At 41.4% G+C, this 24,636-nt stretch overlaps 1 protein-coding gene across 1 annotated transcript in view; it reads left to right on the forward strand.

Annotated features, from left to right (window-relative positions):
- Nucleotides 1-13,188, forward strand: part of pcdh1a (protocadherin 1a) — a 75,122-nt gene extending 61,934 nt beyond the window's left edge. The window contains exon 4 of the mRNA XM_080484036.1: nt 12,370-13,188. Coding sequence (XP_080340162.1) covers nt 12,370-12,705 — 336 coding nt within the window. The 3' untranslated portion in view covers nt 12,706-13,188. The remainder of the gene's footprint in view (nt 1-12,369) is intronic.
- Nucleotides 13,189-24,636: the final 11,448 nt, after the last annotated feature.

Below are 24,636 nucleotides of genomic sequence, written 5' to 3' on the forward strand. Positions count from 1 at the left end.
CATTCTGACAGCATTAAAATCACTGTCACCACGTTTTTAAGTGTGGTGAAGGTCATCCACAGTTAAAATAGTGGGTGACAGAGTGACTCTCATGATGGAAATAATGCATTAAGTTCGACAATTACTCTTTGTGTGCCATGTCGATTCAGGAGGCAATTCATTAATTGAGTCGGCTTGAGGTCCAATCTTGTATGCGTTATATTGTTTAAGTATGCAAAAGCAAAACAGGCAAATACAACCTCCTGTATAGAAACACGGTCCAGCCTTTTCGCTCTAATGAGAACAAAGATTAGCCGCTCTCCTTTAAATGGTACATCTGTCTACTTGCTCCAGCCTTTCTGTGCTTCTCAGTAACTCTCCACCCTGCTGGCGCGCTTCCAAGGTACAATGTAGCCTCTCTAATGCACAGCAGCTCTCTTTTTAAATGCAACTGTTGTTGTGGCTGCTGGAAATTATTTAGGCCGCAAACACACGTTGGCCTTCACGGGAGTGTTAATGTCTGGGTCAGCAGATCAACTGAAAGGAGGTGGAAAAAATAATAAATTCAAAGGGCTACATCACACGGAGAGGAAGTGATAATAAAAAAAAATAAAAATCTGGATGAGTCAGTGTGAATAGTGCTTTACATATGGGAAATAAAGCAATTCACTTACATGCCACTGCACATTCAGACAATATGTTCGCTAATAGAACAAAAACAATGCAATGCAATTATTCTCACTTGGAGCAGATTCTTTTATGTGCAAAAGAAAGTTACCCCCAGGAGTACTTTTTTTTTATTTTTTATTTTTTGACATATTTGGACCGTCAAACAATCGATTCTCCCTGAAATGGAGTCCATTAATAAAAGGTGACATTGTCAGACAAATGATGCCTGAACGTGACATGTCACACACACAAAAAAAAAAAACCCAACCATTTCCTCAGAGTGTGCTTACAATCGCACCTGCCTGTTTTTAACATTTTCCTTCTCATTGTGTCAGAGAATAGCTCCTTCAAATCTTTTCCGTCTCTGTGTTCCTGTGGTTCGTCTCATGCTGTTTGTTCTCTTTTGTATTTTGTGAGTTAATTTCAAACTCTCAAACTCCTGGTTTCTGTGTTTGGAAGCTGATTCATGTTTGATCTGGGGGTGGGCCTCCTTAGAGGGTCACCAAAGGACTTCGTGGAGCATTAGCAGAAAAAAATCTGGGGTTCAGGGGGACGTTTTGTCAGAGGATGATCTTTTTGTAATTGATGTATACCTCTGACATAGCACTGATGACACTTAAAAACTTTGCAGTAACATAATTCTGTTGAAAGCACACTACAGAGAAGTACTGTGTGGACGCATTAAATGTATAACTGGTTTAAAAAAAAAAAAAAAACATAAAAAAAAAACTACTGTACATAGAACAGTCAAAGAATTTAGAGAACTTCACAATTGTGATTATTTAAGAACGGCGTAAAACCATTAAATTTGATACAGTTACAGATTATTATGGAACAGAGCCCCATGACAACTGAAATGAAACTTTCAATTGTGGCCACAAGTTACTATTTCATGGCTACGAATGACTATTTTGTGGGCTGAAGTTAATATTTCGTGGCCACAAAATAGAATTCCGTGGCTACGAGTTGTTATTTCATAGCCACAAATTGCTATTTCATGGCCATAAATTACTTGTTTTGTCGGCTGGAATTACTATTTTTTGGCCACAAAATAGATTTTCATGGCCGCAATTTAAAGTTTTATTTCAGATGTTATATCTGGGGGCACTGTCAATTATATATAAAGACATACCAGATATTTTGAATTAGAATTGTCCAACAAATATAGAGTTACTATTCATCGTCTCGGGAAACGCACGTGCAGTGTGAGAGTTTGGGGGGCACAATGTGGGTCAATTTCTAACACCCATGTCCATTCTGTAAGATTTTTTTCTTGCCCTATTAGTTCAATCATATTAGCATATTTAATTCCCGCAGTTTAAGACAATGAGAGTGTCAGTGGAAAGGCATCACCATCTAAACCCTAAACCAATCAAAAATTTTAATCCCGCGCCCTTTGTAATTAAGTTTTACCACTGATCCTTTCTCTGGCTTCCCCAAAGCTTATCCCTCGCCTCCAAATCTCCTCTGACACTAAAGAATATCACATTACATTTGATTATCTATTTTCGTTATATTAGAAAAATACCAGTTAACCAAAATCGAGTGTGCATTGTCACACAGCTTTCACTTTCACTTGTTTATGTTTTAACGTTAACCTTATGACCACGCAAACTCAGAGATATATTATTCTGTGATGAAATTTGAGGGAAGCCCAAAAGATCGAATGATATGAAACTGGGAATTTCCTATTGAAAAAGTGGGAAGTTTCAGGGCGTCAATGTGGTAGGATTTGAACATCAACACTATACTATATAATTTCTAAAGATGTACTTTATCATAATTAAAGTGAAAAGGGCCAGACTTTACAAACCCGTGCTTGTAGTTTGAAATGTACACCACAACGGTCATTGCAAATGTGAAGAGATGAAGTTCTAACCACGACATCACTGTGCGGCCCAAACTTTATTTGGTGCTCTTTACAATTTGCTTCTATTCAAACAGCACAAGGCACAAATAACTTCCTACTTTTGTTTCTGAATAGACTCAACTCTGCTTTCCACTCTTCCTCCTGTATCTGAACAAATGACTGCGCCACCGGTGCAATCTTAGCAGGCCCCAAAATCACCAAATGGGTGCCGGCAGGGGGAACTCTTTTGTTCTTCAAGCGTACCCAGTTTCCCCAAGAAGAGCCTGTGCGGAGAAGAAGATTACTTTTTTTCCGACTATGATTTGTTTTTGACGTCGCGCGCTCAAAGCGCTTTGTGCTCCCATCAGACGCTAAACGAACGTAATTTAGTTCAAACCAGGTCAGCGGAGGTGGGAGGCTTCGCGTGCGGAAGCTGTGGCAAAAGGGACGGGATCGTTCCCGGATGACGCCCCGCAGCTGACAGCCGCGCACCGACCAGAATCAGTTTCATACACTCACTTGAAATGTGTTCTACTGTGAGGAGTGCTCCTATAATGGGAGAAAAAAAAAAGGGGGGGGGGGGGGGGGGGGGGGGGGGGGTAGATCCATAGCTCATTGTGGGACAGAGGGGCTGACTGAGAGCTTTTTGTCAAAGGTTGATGCATTTACGCCAGCACTCCCACATCCTTTCTTATGGAATGGCATGAACAGTCAGATTTGTCATTAGATGTGGTAGCCATAGTCACACTCAGTGGGTCTTGCTGCAGTAATACTTGGTTTTACTGTGACAACATTATGGTATTTCAAGGCCAGTGCTCCCATTGAAATGAAATTCACTGTGTAGGATAAAAAAAAAAAAAAAAGAAAAGAAAGAAAGACGAATATAATACTCTGGAATAGGCGGTGGCACAGACAGTGAAGAATGCAAATCCAGTCTTGCCTATCAAGACCATTAAGGTCTATGTGATTGTTTTTTAATGCATTTACTCCAGCCTCTTTTCTTTTTTTCTTTTTTTCCCCCTCTCCATTTACAGTACAGGGAACAAAGGGACTTCTGGTCTTTATCCACCCCTCACCCCCACCCCTCCCCTGTCTGATCACTTCATCCTCCACCCAAACCCATGCTGACTCCTCTGCACTCTTTCCCCCACCCCGCCTCACGCTTATGTTCTTCCCTCCCCCTCTCCAGCGTGTCCCCTAGTTTTCTGGTAGCTGTGTCTCTTTGATAATCCAAGACTCTTTGAAGACTCCAATTCCACGCTGCTTGCCTCGGAGCTATTGCACCTACAAAAACAACTGTGTGTGTGTGGGGGTCTGCGTGTATGTGTGTGTGTGTGTATAGTGAGAAAGAGAGAGAGAGAGAGAGAGAGCAGTAGATGGGATGAGAATGGAGGACATAATGGTGGAATAGAAAATAAAAACAGTTCCATATGCATTTCCCTCGCAACTGCTTTAGTCTTTATGGTTTTATGGTTGCTGCATACACTGAGAGGTGTACTTCTTCATTGTCATATTTGGTGGTGCAGCTCATTTTTTCTGCGCCTTCAGAGGCGGCAGCTCATTGATTCCTGCACACACGCCCAAAATGCCAGAGCCAGGATGTACTCACAAACACTGTAACTAAATGGAAATTGCAGCGCCCACTCTGCGGTTAAACGCTCTCTGCACACTATCAAAGTTGCACATTTTGTATCTAATGCCATGTTTAGAATAACAGAGGACGCGTATGCTGTTGCTGTACCATCCACCGGTGTACCAGTTTTGAACACTACTTCACAAAAAAAAATAATGGAAGTTTGTCCTGTTAGATCTCGCCCAAAATGATTTTCCCTGCTTCTGTCAGACACCGCGGAGAGGTAATTAGAGGAAATTAGTTGGCTATACTTAAAATGCCACACTGATCAAAATTAATCACCACTAAAACATTTTTCTCCCATCCACTTCCCCTCCACTCTGTATCAGTGTCTCCTGCTCTTACCTTTAGCTAAGTGTGGCTGCTCCCTGTGATTCTGTCTCCATTTCTCCATTGTTTCTGTCTCAATCTTTAGTCCCTCTCCTTCCATCTTAGTCTCCAGCCCTCCCTTTTTGTCTCAGTCATCCTGCCTCTCTTTGGCAGAGGAGCTTGCCATTGGGATTTAGAAGAAATTGAATTGAATTATGAAGGAATTTCTCTGCAGTACGATTGGCATCATTTCCTCCACACAATAGAACATCATTCTCATATCTCTCAGTGTGAGGGAATGAAAATAGGCCGTGCACCATTCTTTCTCTCATCCTTTTAAATTGAATTTTTCATATCACAGGGGCACTGAGACATCAGCCGTTTCCTTTAACATGGGCAGAAAACCCATTTCATAATATCAGAGAGACACATAGCCGTGATTCAATAGGAGAAGTCTGGCTTTCCAGCACCAGTACACATACGATATACCTTGACTCAGGATTGATAAACAGGGCCACATAGGTTTTGTGCAGCTTGAAGAGTTAAGAGTATTCCAGTTGAGTATACTATTGCTTTTTGGCTTCAGAACCTGAAAACGTACTCCAGTGTAAAGTAAATAAAAAGCAGCTCGCTCTCACAACCTCATTTCTTCCCCCCCCCCTCTCTCTCTCTCTCTCTCTCTCTCTCTCTCTCTCTCTCTCTCTCTCTCTCTCTCTCTCTCTCTCTCTCTCTCTCTCTCTCTCTCTCTGTCTCTCACTCCACCTGCCTCCGTGTGAAACATAGAGCTTCCACTCTTTGCCCTCTGAAGCGTCCCTTTTTACCAGTTTGCTTTTATTGGTGGGTGGGCTACTGCTCCCGCTACTGCTCCCTAATTGTCTTTGCAGAAGCTGTACTTTCCACTTGCAAATTGCACCCGAGATGCTGCAATGTGGCAATCCAAGCCCATGTTGTGCTTTGCTCCTCCAAGAGGAATTCTCAATATTCAGTGTTCCACTGGCCACAGTGACTGGGCTTGAACAATATGACTGTGTAATGAAACATTTATATGCCAACATTTGGCGACAGAGTCGCTGTGACCCTATGAGATGAAAATGGAAACAAAAAAAGGATGTCACTTATGTATTGTGTGTTTCTATTATCCCACCTTTTGGAAGCAGAAGATTTCTTTTACACAGCAATGTAATAGGAAGTGGCACATTTTGTAAATCGTAAATAAGTGGCAGATCTATATTCACTTCTATATGCCAATTTAGCACATGTCGTCGCTTGACTCATTTAAAAGGATTATTTTATGATTAATTCATAAGAAATGATGCAATATTTGATTGTGATCCAGATATGTTTCAGCAAGCATATAAATGGAGATGCAATCAGAGTGCTATAAATGGAGTTCCAACCATTTCATCTTACAATTCAGAGGGTGAGAGATGCCTCCTAAACTTGTTCTCAGGTGACATATTACAGAAAGCATATATATTAAAAACCATGGCAAGAGGGTCTGTCAAATAATAATTTGATGTATTGTACACTTGGTGAATGTTGTTATTACTATGGTAATAGTGACTGGTACCAGTGTTTTCACTGTATGGATCTCAGCCTGTTCAATAGTCAACCACTAAGCTTTCACTTCATAAGCAATCCATTGCTGTGTAGTTAAAGTACATACAATGCAAGCCCCAGCTTGATGACCAAATGTTCACTCACCGATCAGTCAACACAACACAAATGCAAAGTTGGAAGCACAAGACAGAGATTCACACACCGAATCTAACTCACCTGCAGGTCTGCTGGGAATCTGCTCAAAAAAGTGGCACAGAAGATGGAAGAGCTTCCCCATCTGCATAAGTACCAGCAGCCCTGTGCACTGGCAATCAGCGAAGCTTGGCTGGATGACAGGGCACCTGACGGCAGAGTGGTGTCAGGTAGCTCCAGGGCATTTACAATGGACTGGGGAACTCGGTGCAATGTGAGAGCACAACAGAGTAGTGGGGTCTGCTGTCCCATCAGGGATCAGCAGTGCAAATCAGCAGTGGCAATAGAGGCACTCCACAGCCACCAAAAATGCTCTCCTTGTTGCTGAGGCAGAGCTATTTGCCCCGGAAATCTCTTTCTATTGCTTTATTCAAGCTGCAGGCAAAAATACATTATTTTTTATTTCAAATCCAATCTTTAGGACAGACTGTCCACACTGTTATTTGCAAGTGATTAGATATAACCATTAACAATAACCCATCTGTGTGAGTTGCTGTGGAATAGGCCCAGTGACACACTGGTGGGGCACTTTTTTTCTTCCCCAGTACAGACACAAAACAGCCAGCCACAAGCTGGGTGAATAATGGAGATGTATCCCCTCTCTTCACACTGTGGCAATATCCAGTCTCAGTGCAGAAGTCCTCCATCACACCACACAACATTAGTGACGGAAGTGGCTGATGTATAGGAATTTTTTATTTGATTTTCTTTCAGCCAGCTAACCAGGCTAACCGTGCCCCACAAGCGACGTCACAGCTGAGAGTCAAATAGTGAATGATGTCGGTGATAGTTTGAAAGTCAATCCTTAAATCCGATACCGACTCCCTTGTAAATTTGGCTTAAATCTGAATTGATGAATGAAATATTCTGATGTCTCACTCTGCTGTGAATTTAATATCGGCTGCCAGTCTCAACATAACCTAAAATGCACTCTTAAGTTCAGAGCAGCAGGGTTCTCCTTCACTCACCTCAAGCGCGTCTTTTCACTGGCGTGGCTAATCACTTGAAATCGTAACCTACCCGAAGCAGTATTTTGTAAAGAAAATTTACAAGGGGGGGGGGGGGTCGGTTGGTTGCAGATCCGCTGTAACAGAGCAAGTCCATTTTATTTTCATCAATTTCTTTTTATCAGTCCCCTCCTTCTTTCCGCAATCGACCAATCTGAAACAATTGAGGACAAATTGATTGACAGGTTGAACACCTCCATTTATGCTGTCACCCTCCCCTCTGGTTATCTCAACCAGTAATTTAGTGAGTGAAGCCATATTGATGGACAAGTGATTTGTCATTTTAATTGCTTACACCGATAGAAGTTTGTTTATTTATTTATTTTGTCTCACCCTAAGTGGTAATCTACTAGATAGAGATATTATGATACATTTCAGACAGTTTTGGTAATAGCACGGAGGCTCCAGAGAGAGCATTTCACTCAGGTGTGGTAGTTGTGGCTCTGAGTCTGTATTTAATGCTTTTTGTAGTAGCACTTGTTACACTTACGGTTTGCTTGACTTGTCAAAAATAAGTCAATTTAAGTTTTCCTTCTTAAGTTCATCTGTAAAGGTCATAGTGCTTTTTGGGTTCATACTGAAATTTTACCTGAAAGCTGGCTATACCTAACGGGTTGTGAGTAGTGTATGTTCTACACTTCAGCGAAAGGTTGGGAGCTGTAGTGCCTGTGAACTCAAATGTCTTTCTGTGTAGACTTTCATTTATACTACATCAATAGTTCTGTTAATTAACAATGAGTGCTTTCAACTTACGTAACCACATCACAAAGCTTTCAAAGCACCTTCTCTCCTTGCGTCGCGGTGACAAGGCCGTTTAATTTGACATTTTTGTCGTTTAAAATTCCATGAAGGCTTCCCTGTAGGTAGATGGCAACAATTAGGATATCATCAACCACATTGTCCTCATAAAAAGATGGCATATCAGTCACAATCAGTGCATTGCCTCCTTCGTATTGTTACCATAAGTGACCGAAATCATTCATATAAACGTTTCCTTTCGTTTTGATTCTACAAGATGGGTGCATTAAGGTGTCTGAAATCCTTTCCAGCTGATTTGTTCTCTGAAATTTGACCAGCTGAGGTGCTGACACATTTTTCTTTTTCTTTTTTTTAAACACCAAGACTTTGTACTTGTGAGATCGCAAACGGGAGTCGAAGGGAAAGGTTGTCATTCAGCATGCTGATTTTTTCATCTGTTTTCCTGAGTGCATCAGGTTCAAGACATTCCAGTTCTGAAGGGAAAAAGGTGGTTAGGGTGTAGATAGGTGTGAGATCTGTGCTCCTGAATAGCTGCAGGCAAACAGGTGGACATACACAAAAACAGCCGCTCTCCTTTCTTGTGTGTTTTCATTGATTTATGAAAAAGAAAGGCTGTGTGTTTGCTGAAGTATCAAGAGGAAATTTATGACACCAAAGGGTACTTGATTACTGTTAGTTTCTACACTTGACACGCACAATGGAGGAATACCAATATCCAGCATGTTCTCTTTTAGATTATCAATATGTTGCATTAATCATATGGCGGATGGCAATGTTTTATTTATTATATTTTTCTGAAAACTTCAGGTAAGCAGAGGACAATTGCTTGTTTATTACTGTCTTTTTATGGATCCTAGTTCCCTTATGAAGCCAGAATCCTGCTGTATCTTTCCATCTGCTTTGGGATTGCATTATTATAAACGAGGCCATTTTAGCCCAGTCTAAATGGGGTTATGAATTCAGATGTCATCGTAAATGTCCCCTCCTTCATTCTCAGCCCCATAGCTTCTCACTCCTACAACAATGCCCGAACAATCCCTGCTCTCCCGCCTCCAGTCTCCCAGAATCTAATCCTTCTGTTTGTCCCCTCCAGCCAAAGCGCTGGCCGTGTCTGCCTGACCAACTCCCCTCTCCTGCTCGCTGCCTCCTACTCCCCCTCCCCTTCCATCCTTCCGTCTTGCCGCATCCCCGCAGCCCCCCAAGGCCTGGCAAAGGATTTGTGTTCTGACTAAAAGGGGAATCTATTCCCCATCTCTGCAGCCTTAGCTAGTTATCATACTCCGGAAACATGCTGACTCTCTGGAGTGATGCCTTGAGGAGAAGTTTAAGCAAGGATCCATATTTGAACAACTAAATGCCCCCTTACATTTAAATTGTCGTGAAGCCTGAGAGACGACCAATCATGTTTTAGGAACGCATGTATAATTTGTCTGGTCCAGCTTCGTGAGTCAACAACAAGTCTATTTAAAGGGAAGTAGGATTCATCATCACCCGGTTTGACGGATGGGTCCGGTGCTAAGAACTCCTGGTAAAGTGTGCTCTATTTTCACAATTTGCTCTGGAATAATTTCAGAACTTGTTTGATCAATCCATGCAATTTAAATTCTTCTTTAGTCTGATAAACAGTATGCTCTTACGTCTGTGTTGTTCAGCTCCTCAAAGAACTGATAAGCACAATTTCACTGTTAAAAATGTTTTATGTGGAGCTGCACTAATCAAAGAACATGTTTAATAGAAAGAAAACAAACCAAAACCTCTCATTGCCCTATTTATTTTTTCATTTCCACAGCAAACAGACAAATCACCATCTGAATCCAAGACATGAAAAGTCCCTGTTTTCTTATTTTTTGGGGAGAATCTTGTTTGAAAATTAAGCTTACATCCCATTAAATGCTAGAGATGAGATAACCAAGAAATCCAAGGCAGTTTTCTCTTCACTCTATACTGGGGAGGATTTATGAAAGCAGTGATGTAGAAGCGCTGCTTGGAGGGAAAGAGAAAAAAAGAAGAAGAATAAGAAAAACATGCTTTCAGAAGTCTAATAATCATTATTTAGATGAAAGCCTCAGAGATGCATCCGTGCAGTGCGGAAAATATGACAGGCCGACGGGTTGAGATGATGGGGAGATGAACAGGTTTCTGGAAGCATTTTTTTGAAGCCCAGTAACGGTATTAAGAAACGCCACTGATGGCACTTACCAAAGCTCTAAAAGCATTTCTCTCTGTCTGGGTTGTGTGTGTGTGTGTGTGTGTGTATATATACTAAAAAGCTGATGGTTCCAATGATTTCTGGCATGGATTTGTTTGCCAGAAAAGTGGTTGAATGGTAGAAAGCGCAGGCCGCGTGGTTATTGATCGGGGCTGACTCGTGGAGCAGAGGCAGGACTGTTCTGCTGTATCAGTGCTTTCCTGACTTTTACGAGAGCCGCTCATGTGTGGGGGTGGAGGGGAAAAAGAAGTGCGATTGCGTGTGCACTGTAAGGAGTCATCTTTCTGTTGTGGATCGGTGGTAAGTAGCCATTAGTAAACCGATCTTTGGAAGAGGATATTTAATGGTCTCCTAACTGTATTTACAAGCCGTTCAATTTGATAAACGGTGTGATCTCAAATGATTTTTCTTATGTTGCTCGGCTTCTCTTGAAGCCTTCAAACTCAAGATTTCATCAGTGTCTTCATTCATTTATTCGCCTTCTTATTCTTTCATCAAGTCACATCAAAATAACACAGCAAAAGCTATAGTAATGTTCTAATGCCGGCAAACTAACCATATTTCCAGTGTTCTGTTTTGTTCTTTTCATTAGCCTTATTTAGATCTTCTTAGGACTGATTTTTAGTTAAATTGCTGAAATATTGTCTGGCTTTCCACTCAGTTAAACATCAAAAGCTGGGGAAAGAGAAATATTAAAATATGGAGATAGGAAGTATCTCACTGGGGCTACTGATTAGTGTACCAATCATTGTCATCAGAATTCATTTGGCAGCAGCAGATTTAGAAAATGAAACTTTTGTCTGACTAATAATGGCAATACTAATACTGTTCGCATGCTCGATTTCTGTGACAAGCTGTGAGGCTTGTTTTATAATGTTTGCTTTCATGTCCACACAAATAGACAGTGTCCGCATAACATAGGAAGCAGGCAGTATGCGTAAAACGACTTTCTGTTTTTGTAATTATTAAATAGTAGGAATGACGGATAATGACACATAATGCATGTGCCTTGCTAATTTTCTACATGTATTATATTAGGAGCTCTTAATCCAATAGAAAATGACTAAATTAAATGCATGCGTTTCCATTTTTCACCATGGATCAATACTTTCTATTTAATTAACACAGACTTTGATATCTTATACACCATCAACATGCCAGAATACTTTCTCTAAGGATATGTGGCATTTGTGCACTAACAAATTCTCAATCAACAAATTATTATGTTCCACTTACAAACCAACTTTAATCATTTCTCAGGATAGAGATGTAATCTCTGGGTATTTAGCAAGTCTGTGGTCTGTAACAACATTATGAACAGAAGTCATTATGATTGGTATTAGACTGCAATGAAAGTACATGTCAATAAACAAATGGCAAGCAATAACTGATGAACAAATCATAAAGATATGTTGGGATTTAGATATATCATCATGCACTTACCTTACAATTTACTACACAATCATGTGGTCAAAATAGACAGACTGAGCTCAGATCTGATTCTATTTCATTATTTGCACCCTTTACCTATTATTCATGTTCGCTCAACACTGGAAACAGGAACGGTAGCTGCAGTCATTAGCACAAAAGAGATCCACAAAAGTCATGTCTGAACATATTTAGAATCTTCAGCAAGAACTCACTTCACTACGTTGTAAGTGCTTCTCATGGTGCATTCAAGGTAGTCAAGGAAATAACCGTTAAGAGGATAGAGGGTACTCCCAATCCTAACAAACTCTTAGTTTAATGTAACTTCATAGCATTGTTTCAGCATTAATTCTACAGGACAATATGATCCAGTCCGTTTAGATTTTCTTTTTCTTTTTCCATACAGTCAGTATTCGATACATGATATTTGTCAGAGTTTTCTCCTCCAGCTAATTTGCTCACTCCCATTTACTGAAGTCAATAACCTCACTCAATGCATATATGTCTGCCTTATCCTCCGAATAATAATAGTGCGGAAGACTTTAATATTTAAAGTGTTTAATATTTAATGTTATTTTGTGAATTTTCAAGAGTGAGCTTCATGAGGCCAATGAAATGCAGACACCAGGTATTAATGGGGGAGTTTTCAGCTCTAACATATACCACACAAATAACGGTGAAGCCATCAAGCCAAGGGGAACGAGTTGCAATGAGTTGTTTCTTTTTGCTGTAGAAATTCATTTGTTGTGTCTCTATTTCTTCTTTTTTTCTTAAGCATCCCCATCGGCGAGTGACCTTTTCCACCGCCAACCCTGTGCAGGACCTGCAGGATGCCTCTCAACACAGCTACTATGACAGCGGCTTGGAGGAGTCGGAGACTCCCAGCAGCAAGTCATCGTCCGGTCCTCGCATCGGACCGCTGACCCTACCTGAAGACCACTACGAGAGGACCACTCCAGATGGCAGCATTGGAGAGACTGAACACCCAGAAAATGGTACAGTCACAATCCCCCACCCCGCCCTCCCCTGTTCCAGCATGTTCTTTATGAATATGTATTTGAATGTAAATGTCTCCAACAGCCCCTCGATGTGTGTGCACTGTCGCCAGTGATGAAGACATTTGTGGGAGATTTGTTTGTGCTCTGTGGCCGTCTCGGAGTGGAAATGTTGTGGCACCCGTGTCTGTTGATGACTGTGGGGGAATGTTATTGGTTTTTAAGCAGATCCGCACTCGTGTGGGTGTGTGTGTGTGTGTGTGTGTGTGTGTGTGGATGTGCATGCGTGCGTGCGGTACCGAGGCCGGAGTAAGCAGTGCCTCCATCCCCCTCATCAGCAGGTCTTCTGTCAGACATCCTTAATGACCCACTCTCACAAGTGTGCTAATTAAAAAGCCTAACTAATGGAGCATTTGCCCTCTAAATAAATCTGAACCATGACATCTGTGCAGACAACAGTGTGTTTACTCTAAACATTTCTTTGCCTCTAGTTGCAGGCAACTTGCCGTGCAGCTTAGGTGTGCAGGTGCCATAATTTCTAGGCTCAGTGATCAATCCACAGGCTGAGCGCTGATGGTCTCAGCATAGGGTAGTATTAGAAAAAAAAAAAAAAAGGAAAAAAGCTCTAACTGCCATTTTGTGAACTGTGTATCATAATAACAATTTTGCTGCCTTAAGCTGCCAAATATAATCCATTACCTGTCGTGTAACACACTATGGTAAGTGATTCACATGGTGCATTTTCAGTTATTATAGTATTTTGCATTCACGCCACTCGTTGGACTACGCACTTTTCTATGATAATATTCTGCTGCTTACCCAGAACGTCTCAGCCCTCTCCTTATATTTATCCATCATTAGTGCGTCCCATTATTATGACTTCAGCTGAAAAGCATGGGGAGGCTCTGCTTTTTCTGCATTCACCACGGTGCAGATTTAAGCGGCGCTGCTTTCACTGGCCCATACAAAAACGGGGTATGCATCAGCGAGGAGGACTTGATAGAGTTGCTGATCAGCATTGACAGCTATGTTGTCACACTGTGAGTGAAAAAAAAAGGCACAGATGTATCTATTGTCAGCAGGACTGTACATCATGAGTGCTGAGAGATTTCTGGCTTTTTCAAGTGAAGAGAGACACAAAAAAAAAAAGACTATTTCAATCCCAAGCACTCCCTAGTCGCAAAACATTGCAGGATCAAAGGCTAAAATGTGTCACCGTCACGCCAAAACAGCAGATGACAAAGTTCTATTATTAGTATAGTGTCTTGCATTGTGATGCATCGTCTTTTTACCAGACAACTGTGTTGGCTCTCATTAGCTGATTTATTCATCTCTATTGCAGATGTTTATTTGTTTGTGTTAATTTGTGACACCATGATGTAGAAGTGGAGCTGCAGGAGAGGATCAACTTTTTCCAGTGTGGCTCTTCCCCGTGGCCCTGCACAGCTCAGATTGCTAAACGTTACGTTCAATAGATAGATTTGGTCACTCTGCACACTGGTAGCGGTGGATTGCCCAGCAGCCAACAGGAGCCAACAGGAACCAACAGTTGACTACATTAATTTAATTTCTCCATGCACTTAGATTCTGTAATATATGCATTTTCTCTTTCTCCTTTTTTCCCCCCTATTGTTGTGGCTGTTTATTGTGTTTCTTTCCCATCTGCAGAACAGACGTTTTTGTGAGACAGGCTGCTCTTTGTTGTCAGCAGCAGGAGAGCAACATTGTGAGTGAAGATGGAGCAGTTAGAGAATGAAAAGGTGGCACAAGATGTTAGATTGTGACAGGGAGCGGGGACTAAGAGTCTCTGACGAGCAAGCAAAGCCCATAGGATGAGCGCAGAGGACAGGGAGATGCAAAGCTGAACCGCTAACCAAGGATAGACCTAATTAAAATGTGATTCCCACTTCAGGGAGATAACAGAGAGCCCACATAAAATGAAAGATTAGACAGAAAAATCAAATGAGACAGAGGAATTCCTCCCCTACTCCACCTGAACGGTGACGCCGAGTCTTTTTTTAAACATTTGAGTGACAGAGTGACAGGTTGTACTGGTGCAGAGCTTTATTCATTGCAGTAAAGATGACTGACAGGCAAAAAATGGGGAGGTGAGCACAATGTGTCACTCCATTTAAGTTGGATAAAACACAATATATGAACCCCAGACTGTCAGCCTTTGCATCACTGCGCCCCGAAAATATCGACACGGATGTGTGTTTTGTTCCACAAGCTGAACTTTGACACTGGTGAATCTGCATTTTTAAAGTGTGTAGCCTGCAGTGCAGAGCACTATAGCACAGTATCGGTTTCCGTTTGGCCATTTATTCATATACAGAAATGGGATCTGACTGGGGTTGTCAAAGTGTTGATTTTTACTTTGCTAATGTTATATTCTTAAAACAATCCATCCATCTTATACACCGCTTTGTCTCGTTCAGGGTCATGGGCCACCGGAGCCAATCCCAGCGAACTATGCGCGAAGGCAGGGGAGGGCAAACACGGAGACACAGACAACCACACACTCTCACATGCACACAGAAAGGCCTGGCCTGTATTTGAACCCACGACCTTCTCACTTTGATACAAAAAATGCAAATCACAACACCAGTATGCGGCCCTAAAACAATCCAGTGCTTGTTAATTATGCAGTCAATTGTATTGATTAAATCATGCTGCTCAGATGAGCCAACATAGAATCAAATAGACCTATTGACCTATATGTGACATGTGGATTGATACAAAAAATAGAGACGCTGACATACAAATAGTTTGCATTTTGTAATATTCTGTTGACAACTTATTGTTCCTTCACACTTACCTTGAATTTACTGCGGACCCTCATACATATTTTTGTGTGTCAAACGTGTATATAAAAAATATTAGAAAATGGTTATACCCAGTTTTCCGACTTTATTCTTGATCAAACGAACCAATTCCACCATCATTTTCAGGATTTCAACCCCTTAAATGCATCCGGACAAGTGGATTTAATAATAAATAAAGAAAACACAGTACAAATAGTTTGAATTGTGTATTTATTTATGTGATACCTTCTTATTGTTCCTTCATATGTTTAGACACAAATATCTGTACTTTTTCCTCCTTACATTCTCAAAATGGAATTGTTTTAGCCTTTATTGGTTAGGATGTAAGAGATGAAATGACAAAGAGCGGGAAATTCCAAGAGTCCAGTAGTGCATGCATTAACCTTATGTGTTTCTCAACTTGATATAAAAGTCTTGAGGTGTTTAATGTGACTTCCTGATAGCTGATCATCGAAGGTTTTCACTTTGAAGACACTGGTAATTCTTTATTCATTGCTTACAACTCTCTTATCTTTGTATTTTATATTGGATAGCTATTAATCTGTCCTCTTTTGCATATATTAGATTGATCTAAAACATTAAAAACATCAAGTTAGAGGCTGAAATGTAGGTGGAACAAGACAGATTACAAAGACTCTGCACCATGACTTTCTGAATGATGTGGGATAAAATAATAAGGAACACTTTGTGTTTTTTTGTTTTTTTTTCACTTAAACCTTTATTAGAAAACACATATTTGATGTAAAAACATAAATACAAACCTAAAACCCAAGAACTGATGCCTCTTGGAATATGGCTTTGTGTTATACTAGCCTTAAAGACCCTTACATCTTTGTAAAATCCCAGAAGGAATTGTCACACTGAATGACAAATATCTGGTATAAGTATTGTTTGTCGCAAGCAAGAAAGTAATCATGAGAAATTGGGATAAGGAAGCACCGCCAACAAAGGATCAGTGGCGAAAGATCGTGGAAGAAAACTTCTTAATGAGAAAGCTAACACATATCCTGTGCTTACACTTGCATAAGCACAACGTTTAAAAAACAAAAGTGTAGAAATTGGATGGTATACAAGATTGAAAAGTACAATCCTGGACTTTGAACAATGAGCAGACTGCGTTTAAGTGTAATTTCAGAGCTTTGGTTTGGAAAAACGCTCTAAGCACAAATTTCTGAACTAATCTTCACAATATTATATTGCTGTTATAGATTCTACTTTTGGCTTTTATTTGATGCTTTATCCGAAGGAGACTAAACTGTATTGTTCATCACTAACTGGGCTTCAAGCACATCTACATTTTAGAAGTTCAAAAGGACCTCCAGATACAGATTCCTCTTTTCTTCCAACAATATTTGTGGACATTTAAAGAAACAAAAACAATAAATAAAACAAAAGAGAAAAAGGAAATTTTTTTATTCTGAAACAAGGATTCTTTTCAAAAATATAATCAAATACTGTTACTTTTGTACTATTATTGTATTTTAGTTTAAAATTGTGGCGTTGCAATAAACTAAAATTAGATCAGCTCCTTCAGTCTCAGCTCTGGGAGAATATTAGTGCTACTGCATCCAACTTCCTGCAGTTTCTTTATTTATAGCATATTGCCATTAAGGATATTAATGCCAAAGGTGGCTTATTAGTAGGGAATAAATCAACTGCTTTTAAGCTGATCTATATTTAGGCACTTTTTCTTTCCCTTTTTTTTTTTTTTTGTGAGAAGTATCTTTTTTTTTTGTCTGTATATATTTTCCATCTTTTCAGGATTCTTGCAGAATGAAGTCACTTGACCTTGGTTTTCCAGTCTGGTTAGCGGGAAAGCATGTGTACGTATGTGTGCGTACATGGGTGCATGCATGTGTATGTGTGTGTTGTGTGTGGTCTCCGAGAGTGTCTCTGGTTCATTGAAGTAGGCGTCAACATACATTCCCTCATGGTCCCTGGCTTTGAAATCAAGAGTAGATTCAAACTGCAGTAATAAAATCCCTGATATATGACATGTATGCTGCCTGATCTGCAGCAATTAATTTCTGGAGTTCCTTTTTTTGTATGCCTGAGCAGCTGCTCCCTCCTCCCACTTTTGCTAATTCTTGTCTTCAGGCTGTGTTAGTGTTAGAGTGCACTCCATTCCAGTTTCCCCATGTGTATTTTCCACTCGTACTTTCATGCGTGCACATTTCTCAACTGTTAGTTAATCTCATCAGAAATGTTTGTCCAGTAGGCGCACGTGCATGCGTCTGTGTGTGGGCGTGCACCTGCATGCATGCATGCATGCATGCATGTGTTTGTTTTGCAGTGGTGGGTGTTGCATCACACCCCAAATCTCTAAATCATTTTGATTACAGTGCTATTTTACTTTAATAGACTCTCATCGTAATCACTGAGCTCTGTAATTCCTTTTAAATTGATTGCTTCAGACAGCATGAAAACTGCTTATCTTGTATGTCTGGTTGCTGTCAAGATGCATGATTTGTCCTCCACAGTGAGTCAGAGGGAGACCAGGGGGACTGTTTCTGTCCCACCAGTCCACCCACTGCATCTCAGACACTGATGATCGGGTCTTGATCAGCCGTGAGGTCAAAGTGATCGATTGGCTCAGCAGGAAATGCAACATGCCATGTGATCACATCATGTGATCTTTAAAGCATCATTAAAGGGGAATCAGTAAAATACAACATGTTTGATTCCTCTAAAATCTCAGTTGAAAACCACATCAGGCAACTTTAATCATCCCTAATCCCGGAGTTGACCTGGTTCCATTCTAGTTATTTTTGATTTGCTTCTATCAATGATTATGACACATATGCCTTTCAGAAGTTTTTGTCAACGTTTGCCAAAGCCAGTGAGGTTATTGGGGCCACAGCACACACCTGGACTCATATCATATAAATTGGGAATGAGTCATCCGAGGAACCCTCTGTCCCCTTCAGGCATAAGTTTGACCAGCAATCCCGTCATGTCCAGTCCAACCCAGACAATAATCACTCTTCCAGGGATCAGTGGTTAGCCATTTTGGCAGTGATGTGAGGGTAGCACTGACACAGGTGCATGGGAGACAGGTACTCGCTTGCACACACACACACACACACACACACACACACACACACACACACACACACACACACACACACACACACACACACCCACACACACAAAACACACACTCATGCAAACTCAATTGACCACAGATGGAGGAATTTTGATGTGGCCGCATGCCCAGCGTGAGGTCTCCCCGTGTCTTCCTCCGTGCGGACTCACTGCCATATGGACTATTGAGAGGGGTGCGATAAAATGGAATAAATGGCATTTGCATGATAATGAGGTTCTTTAGTAATACTGTCTGATTTTCCTGGCCTTAGATCTCACAGATGATGCATGCAGCTCCATATAGTTCTTCCGTTTGAACTCCTGTCAAGGGTTTTTTCTGCTGTCAGGGATTCACCGTATCAGTATCCGACCGGGTGTTGCTGTTTTCGCCATTGCTGCAGTAAAATTACGTGTTTTCCATGAACATCTGTTTTGTGTGTGAGAAGCATAAGGACTTTTTCTTTTTTTTTTTTTGCAAATAAGGATGTGGAGGAAGACACTGTGCCGCCTGAAAGGCAGCATGTCAACCTAATGGAGCTTGTTTGGTCTTATAAGTGCCAGCTTGGGCCCCTGCCCGGGTGCCAGCATTGCGTGCTGATGCAGTGGTGTGGGTTTCCTCAAGCAGATGTCATTGTGCCTTGTCAGTGTCTCTGCCTGTTAGTACTGTTGAGTGGAGTAGACCATGCCAGGCTGCACCAGCACGGTGGCCTGTGCCAGCTACTGCTGGAGCTGCCACCACCCAGAGAAGGGGACAGGTCATGGGACTGGCAGTTTTGTGGAGGCTTCTGTTGGGGACATGAAAAAAAAAAAAAAAAAGTCCTTACAAGTAGTCCCTGGAGGCAAGTTGTCATGAGTAATATGCCTATAATCCCAAGCTCATTCTAGCGCATGCATTATGCTGGGCTCACATCAGCTGCTGCTGTTTGTTAACCACAATTGTTTGTAGTTTTATTCCAGAGCAAATAGGTCACTGGAAGAGCCTAACTGGAGCAGAATTAAACTCTCTAACCTGGATAAGGCTTTGACACCACCGACAATGGAAAACTATAAGCCTTTTTCAAATGACTTCATGGGATAATGCAGCAGAATCCAGTGGTGCTGATGATGTGTCAACACGTCACAGGTTTTGAATGTGTCTAGATTTCTCTTCGCCCAATTTGAAACTGAAAATGTGCTTTCGCTTGTGTGCTCACGGACAATGAGACCAGCGCTCTCAGCCCAAACTTTGGCCGCACACATTACAGTGTTTGTCAAATGGCTGCAGACAGGCCAGACCTTTTGAAAGGAGAGCTTTGTGACAGAAGGGACATGTTATTACATCGCACACCATTAACTGGAGCAAAGTACGGAATTGGCTTATTGTCTTTTAGAGTGAACTGACTTACTGTGCGGTAGAGATTGCAGCCACATGTGAAATCTAGATAGAGCCCGAAAAGAAGTCCCATTATCCCAATAAATCTACCCCCTTGCATTCAATTTCATACCACCTTCTTTTACACATAAAAGTGATTTCTCTGCAGTTTCATCATTGTGTCCAGTGACTGGAAGACTGGGGGTAACATCACTGATAATAGCCTTATTTTGTGAGAATATGAGGTTTGTTGTGGGCTTTTACAGTGTTACTCATTAGTGTTCTAACCTTACTGTGTTGATTAAATTCCTTTTTTATCATCTTTTGGTGTTAACTAAAGCTGTCTGCAAAAAATAACAACAAAAAGAGTGGTAAACGTAACTCACAAAACATTGAAATAAACACCGATATGGTTTGAATAATGGAAAAGAAGTAAGCAGAAATCATTGGGGTCTTAGTGGAACATGTTTTGAAGCATTTTTCCACAAGCTACTCAGCGCTTATCCACATGTATACATCATGGATGAAAACCCAGATGAGTGTTCAGAATTATGCGCTGAAAAGAAAAGTACATGCATATAAGCACACATTAGGTTCCATAAATAGTGCTTTTAACACCACGCTGCCACTGAAAATGTCCGGTTTTAGCACTAAGCTTGTAAAATGAATGAGTGAGGCAGCATGCCTAAGCCAGCAGCCCTAAGCTTTAGATGTGCTCGTGTATTACTCTTACAAAAGTGGATGGCTCTCTGTGCTTAGGCAAAAATTGGATAGCACGCTGCCCACTCTTGCCACGCCAGTGAGTCTGGGCAGCCGCATGCTGAAGCAGCAGGTTTGGAGGTGGTAATGCATGGATAGATTGGGGCTTGAAAGTACAAGTTTATAAAGACACATGCAGAGGAATTCCTTAATTAGCACAGTGTCGCTCACGGCTATAAGAGATGCCCTGCTATAGCCAAATGTCCACTTCTAGGTCGATGGGATCTGGAGTTAAATCTTTAAGGATAATTATGGCGGCAGAAATAGAAAGTGGCAGTAGAGCTCTCAGTAGGTTTTACCCAGTCTCACCCCAGATTCGCGGAGCAGGTAGAGTGCTATGTATTCGGGAGGGGACGCTGGCTAGGGGCCAGTTCTACTTCAACCTCAGTTGGTCGGGCTGCTCAAATCGGCATCAGAGAAAGGCCCCGGGGGTCATCTCTCCATCATAGTGTGATGGGGACCGAGAGCCGCTGAACCTCCCTCTAACTAGTGTTCTGCCCTTCAATGATGGATGGCACTTGAGGGACTGGAATTGTACTGTATGGGCCTGACATGCATTTCCTTATTTCCAGTGAGTCTCACAGGAACTGAGCCGCTCTCGCTTTAAGTCTTTCACAAAGATATCTCAAAATTCGCTTGCAGTTCAAGGATCTTACAAACTCAATGAGAACTACATCCAGTGAAACCGAAAATGTCCTAACGCCAAATGAAAAGCGGCCGCACATTTCCTCTTCATTTTTTTCCCCCCGGTGAAAGAATCAATTCTTAATTTGCAGTTTTTTGTTAACATGGTATATCATGCAGTCAATATTCTGCATGCCTTAAGCTAAATAAGAAAAAGACTCAAATTAGTCTTGCTTATCCTCATGGCCGAGCATATTACAGTTTTATGCATTTTAGGTGACATAACCGGCATTTTACGGCCCTGTTAAACAAGGTCCTCACTGCATTTTTGCACCAGCTTGATGGAGTTTTTGATCAATGCCACATCACCGTCATTACTTCACCAATTCCAGTAATTTTCAAAACTCACTTTAAGGCTTACTTTTCTCCGAGCCACCCCTGAAGAGTCCTTGTTCTCAAGCCAAAAGTAGAGTAATTCTGAGAGAATATTACATGCCGATGTAGCTTCGCTCCACCAGTCTAATTAGAGCGTGTGCTTGAATGCATTGTACAATCGTGACTGATTTCCTGCTTGCTGCAAACTTCAGAGCCTGAACAGAGACTGGCGGCTCGTCAAAGAGTTCCTTGGTCACTATGTCCTCGGTTAAAGACATTTTATGGAATTTTTCATTCTCCCTTTCGGTAACTCCCTCTCGGATGGTCATGCCATGTGCAGGGCCCCCAACACTTGTCACTCATCTTGATGAGCTGTCTCCTGAAACAGTATCTAGCCTGGAGATGAGGTACCCATCAAACATACAGCCACCACAGGCTCTGAAAAAAACAGATGGCGAGAGGAGACTCTAATAGAAAAAAAAAAAAAAAAAGAAAAGCAAGAGAGACGGATGTTTGCTCTCGATGTGCATTTGCTTTGTGCTCTCGCTGCTTTGTTGCTGTTATTGCGATGGCCGCTTTGCTCTTGATTGGCCATTACCAGCTCTCATGCTCTCTATACTATTCATATGGCAGGACAAAAAACAGGAAATATGGCCAAAAACTGTTTCAGTAGAACACGTTTAAAAATCACTGCGTTCTGGCCAAACAGGCAGCAGCCGTCAGCCAACATACTCCGCGGGTCACAGACAGACCTGGACTGCTGCTGTGTTCATGACCCAGTTTACCCATCAGGGCATTAAATTTTAATTTTATTATCACATAATGTAGAGTGTGTCCTGCCCATTTATGATACTTTAATGTGATAAAACATTTATATTGCCCCTTTTAATGCTCTTTTAATACACAAGACAGCACTAAAGTGTAGGTGTGGCCTTCATTCAATTAACCAAAATACTCAGTCTCCCTGTTATACCTGAGTGTCCCTGCCTCGCCTCTCTGCTAGTTTTTTTTTTTTGTCAGATAATAATGGTGTTATTGTGTGAAGATTTCGACTACATGAAAGCATATGGTCCTTCTTCACCACACTCCGGCTTTAAAACATAGTCAATCAAGTGTTAGCAGCAGAATTCAATGGATCACTAAGGAACAACAGGGGAGGGGGGAATCACGCTGGCCTCAGAAGCTTTCCTGATGACCCCCTGCTGCCTCTTGTGTTTTGGGCTTCTCTTTAAGTTCATATTTAAAGACCAAAATTTGCAACCTCCCTTAATACTTATATTTTAAGCCTTGTGCTTGATTCCATGTGATATTTTTTCCCGTTGCCCTAATCAAAGCCTTGTCAGAAAAGCTATTGCCTGGCAGAGGGTACAGATGGGCAGAGCAGCAATGGGAGACGGCTGCTGTTCTTTTCCTGTAGCCTCTCTGCAACACAAAAAGGCAATTTTCATTTTCCATCATGTTATAAATTTGAATTGTCCTGCTCCAAACACATAGCTGTATTGTTCAGAGCATTGTGGGAACAGAGCTTTCCGTCTGACTGCGTTAGTATGCTGACTTTCCCAGAGAATTGTCAGTCATGCAGCAACTCGGTCTACAGTAAATGGTCAAATGAAGCACTCGCCTCTCCAGAGTCATTATTTAGCCACTGCATGGGCTGCTTACATGATTCTAAGGATTGGGATTTTGTGAGATTACGCTGATGTTTGTCTAAACTGGGCATGAAAATTATGTGCCTCCTGTGACTGAATTATTTAAATCTGCACGTATTAACTTTTATCGCGGCTCTGTTTTCTATTTTTTTTTTCTTTTTTCTATCACTTGTGCTGATACGTGCATTTTGCCTGCAATGCATTCAGACCACATAGCACTCTGATATAAATCTGAGCCTGACCGCTTGGTTTCTGGTTGAAGGATATGATGTATGATCAATTGATAAAAGCCGTCATGGAACAACCACAGCCACAGGCGGGGGTAATGCGAAACCCACAAGACATGGGAAAAATATGTTACTGCGGTACAGACCCAAGTCTCTTTGAAAGCGTGCTTACCGTTTTTTTTTTCTCTCAACAGCACTGTGCAGGTGTAGGCTAATTAGCAGCTAATGTTAGCTTTTGCAAGTTAACCGCTTCTCGCGTCGCAGGCTGAAGGGATCAAAGGCAGAATTAGTAAAGCGATAACATCTTGATCGAAAAGGGAGGAAGAACAACAAATGGATCATGGAAGACATCCGTTTTACATGTCAATAAGATCAATGGGTGAAAGATAGTGAGCATGAAGGTTCTCGCACAGGAATATACACTGGGGAAACATCCTCAGAGGGGAAGAATTCCTTCCTCACTGATTAAAAATGGAGATCACGTTTGGGGAGAACTTTGATTTTCCTCATTGGAGGAATTAACTTACCCACATTATTTTGTGTCATTTGGGCTTGGAACCAATGATATCCATTCAGAATACTGGATAGACTGCACGTGTTTGAAAAAAACAGAAAAGAAAAAAAAAGTCTCTTCAAAGAAATAAGAAGCTTAAATGGAACAAACATGAACAGGCTGAAGACTGCATCTGTAGTTCTTCTTTCAGCCTTCGGAAAATGAACCATCTTCTACCTGCTAGTTCGAGGGCATGGGTTGCTGGCTCTGTGAAAGGGCCATAGAAAGGGCCTCAAGCAGGAAGAAAGCTTCAAAGGCAGGGAGCAAGAAAGAGACATTCAGACAAGAAGAAGAAAGAACGTTTGGATGTTTGGGTGTGAGACAGGAATAGACAAGTGACTCTTCAAGTAAATGTCACACAGTAATCAGAGAATGGCTCGGGTGATAAAAATGTTCAGTTTAATTATCCTGACACTATTCTCCTCTCAAGCAGTCACAAAAAAAAGTATTTTTGGTTTTCTCTTTTAACCTCACCACTGTCACCAGTTATTAAGCCAAAGTCCTGCATGTTTTTTTTTTGTTTTTGGGGGTGGGAGGGTTTTTTTTTTTTTTCCACATCTGCACCTGCATCAGACTTCTGCCACTCGCTGGTTCAGCAAA

This window comes from Lipophrys pholis, assembly GCF_963383615.2.
Source record: "Lipophrys pholis genome assembly, chromosome: 16".
Classification (NCBI taxonomy): Eukaryota; Metazoa; Chordata; class Actinopteri; order Blenniiformes; family Blenniidae; genus Lipophrys; species Lipophrys pholis.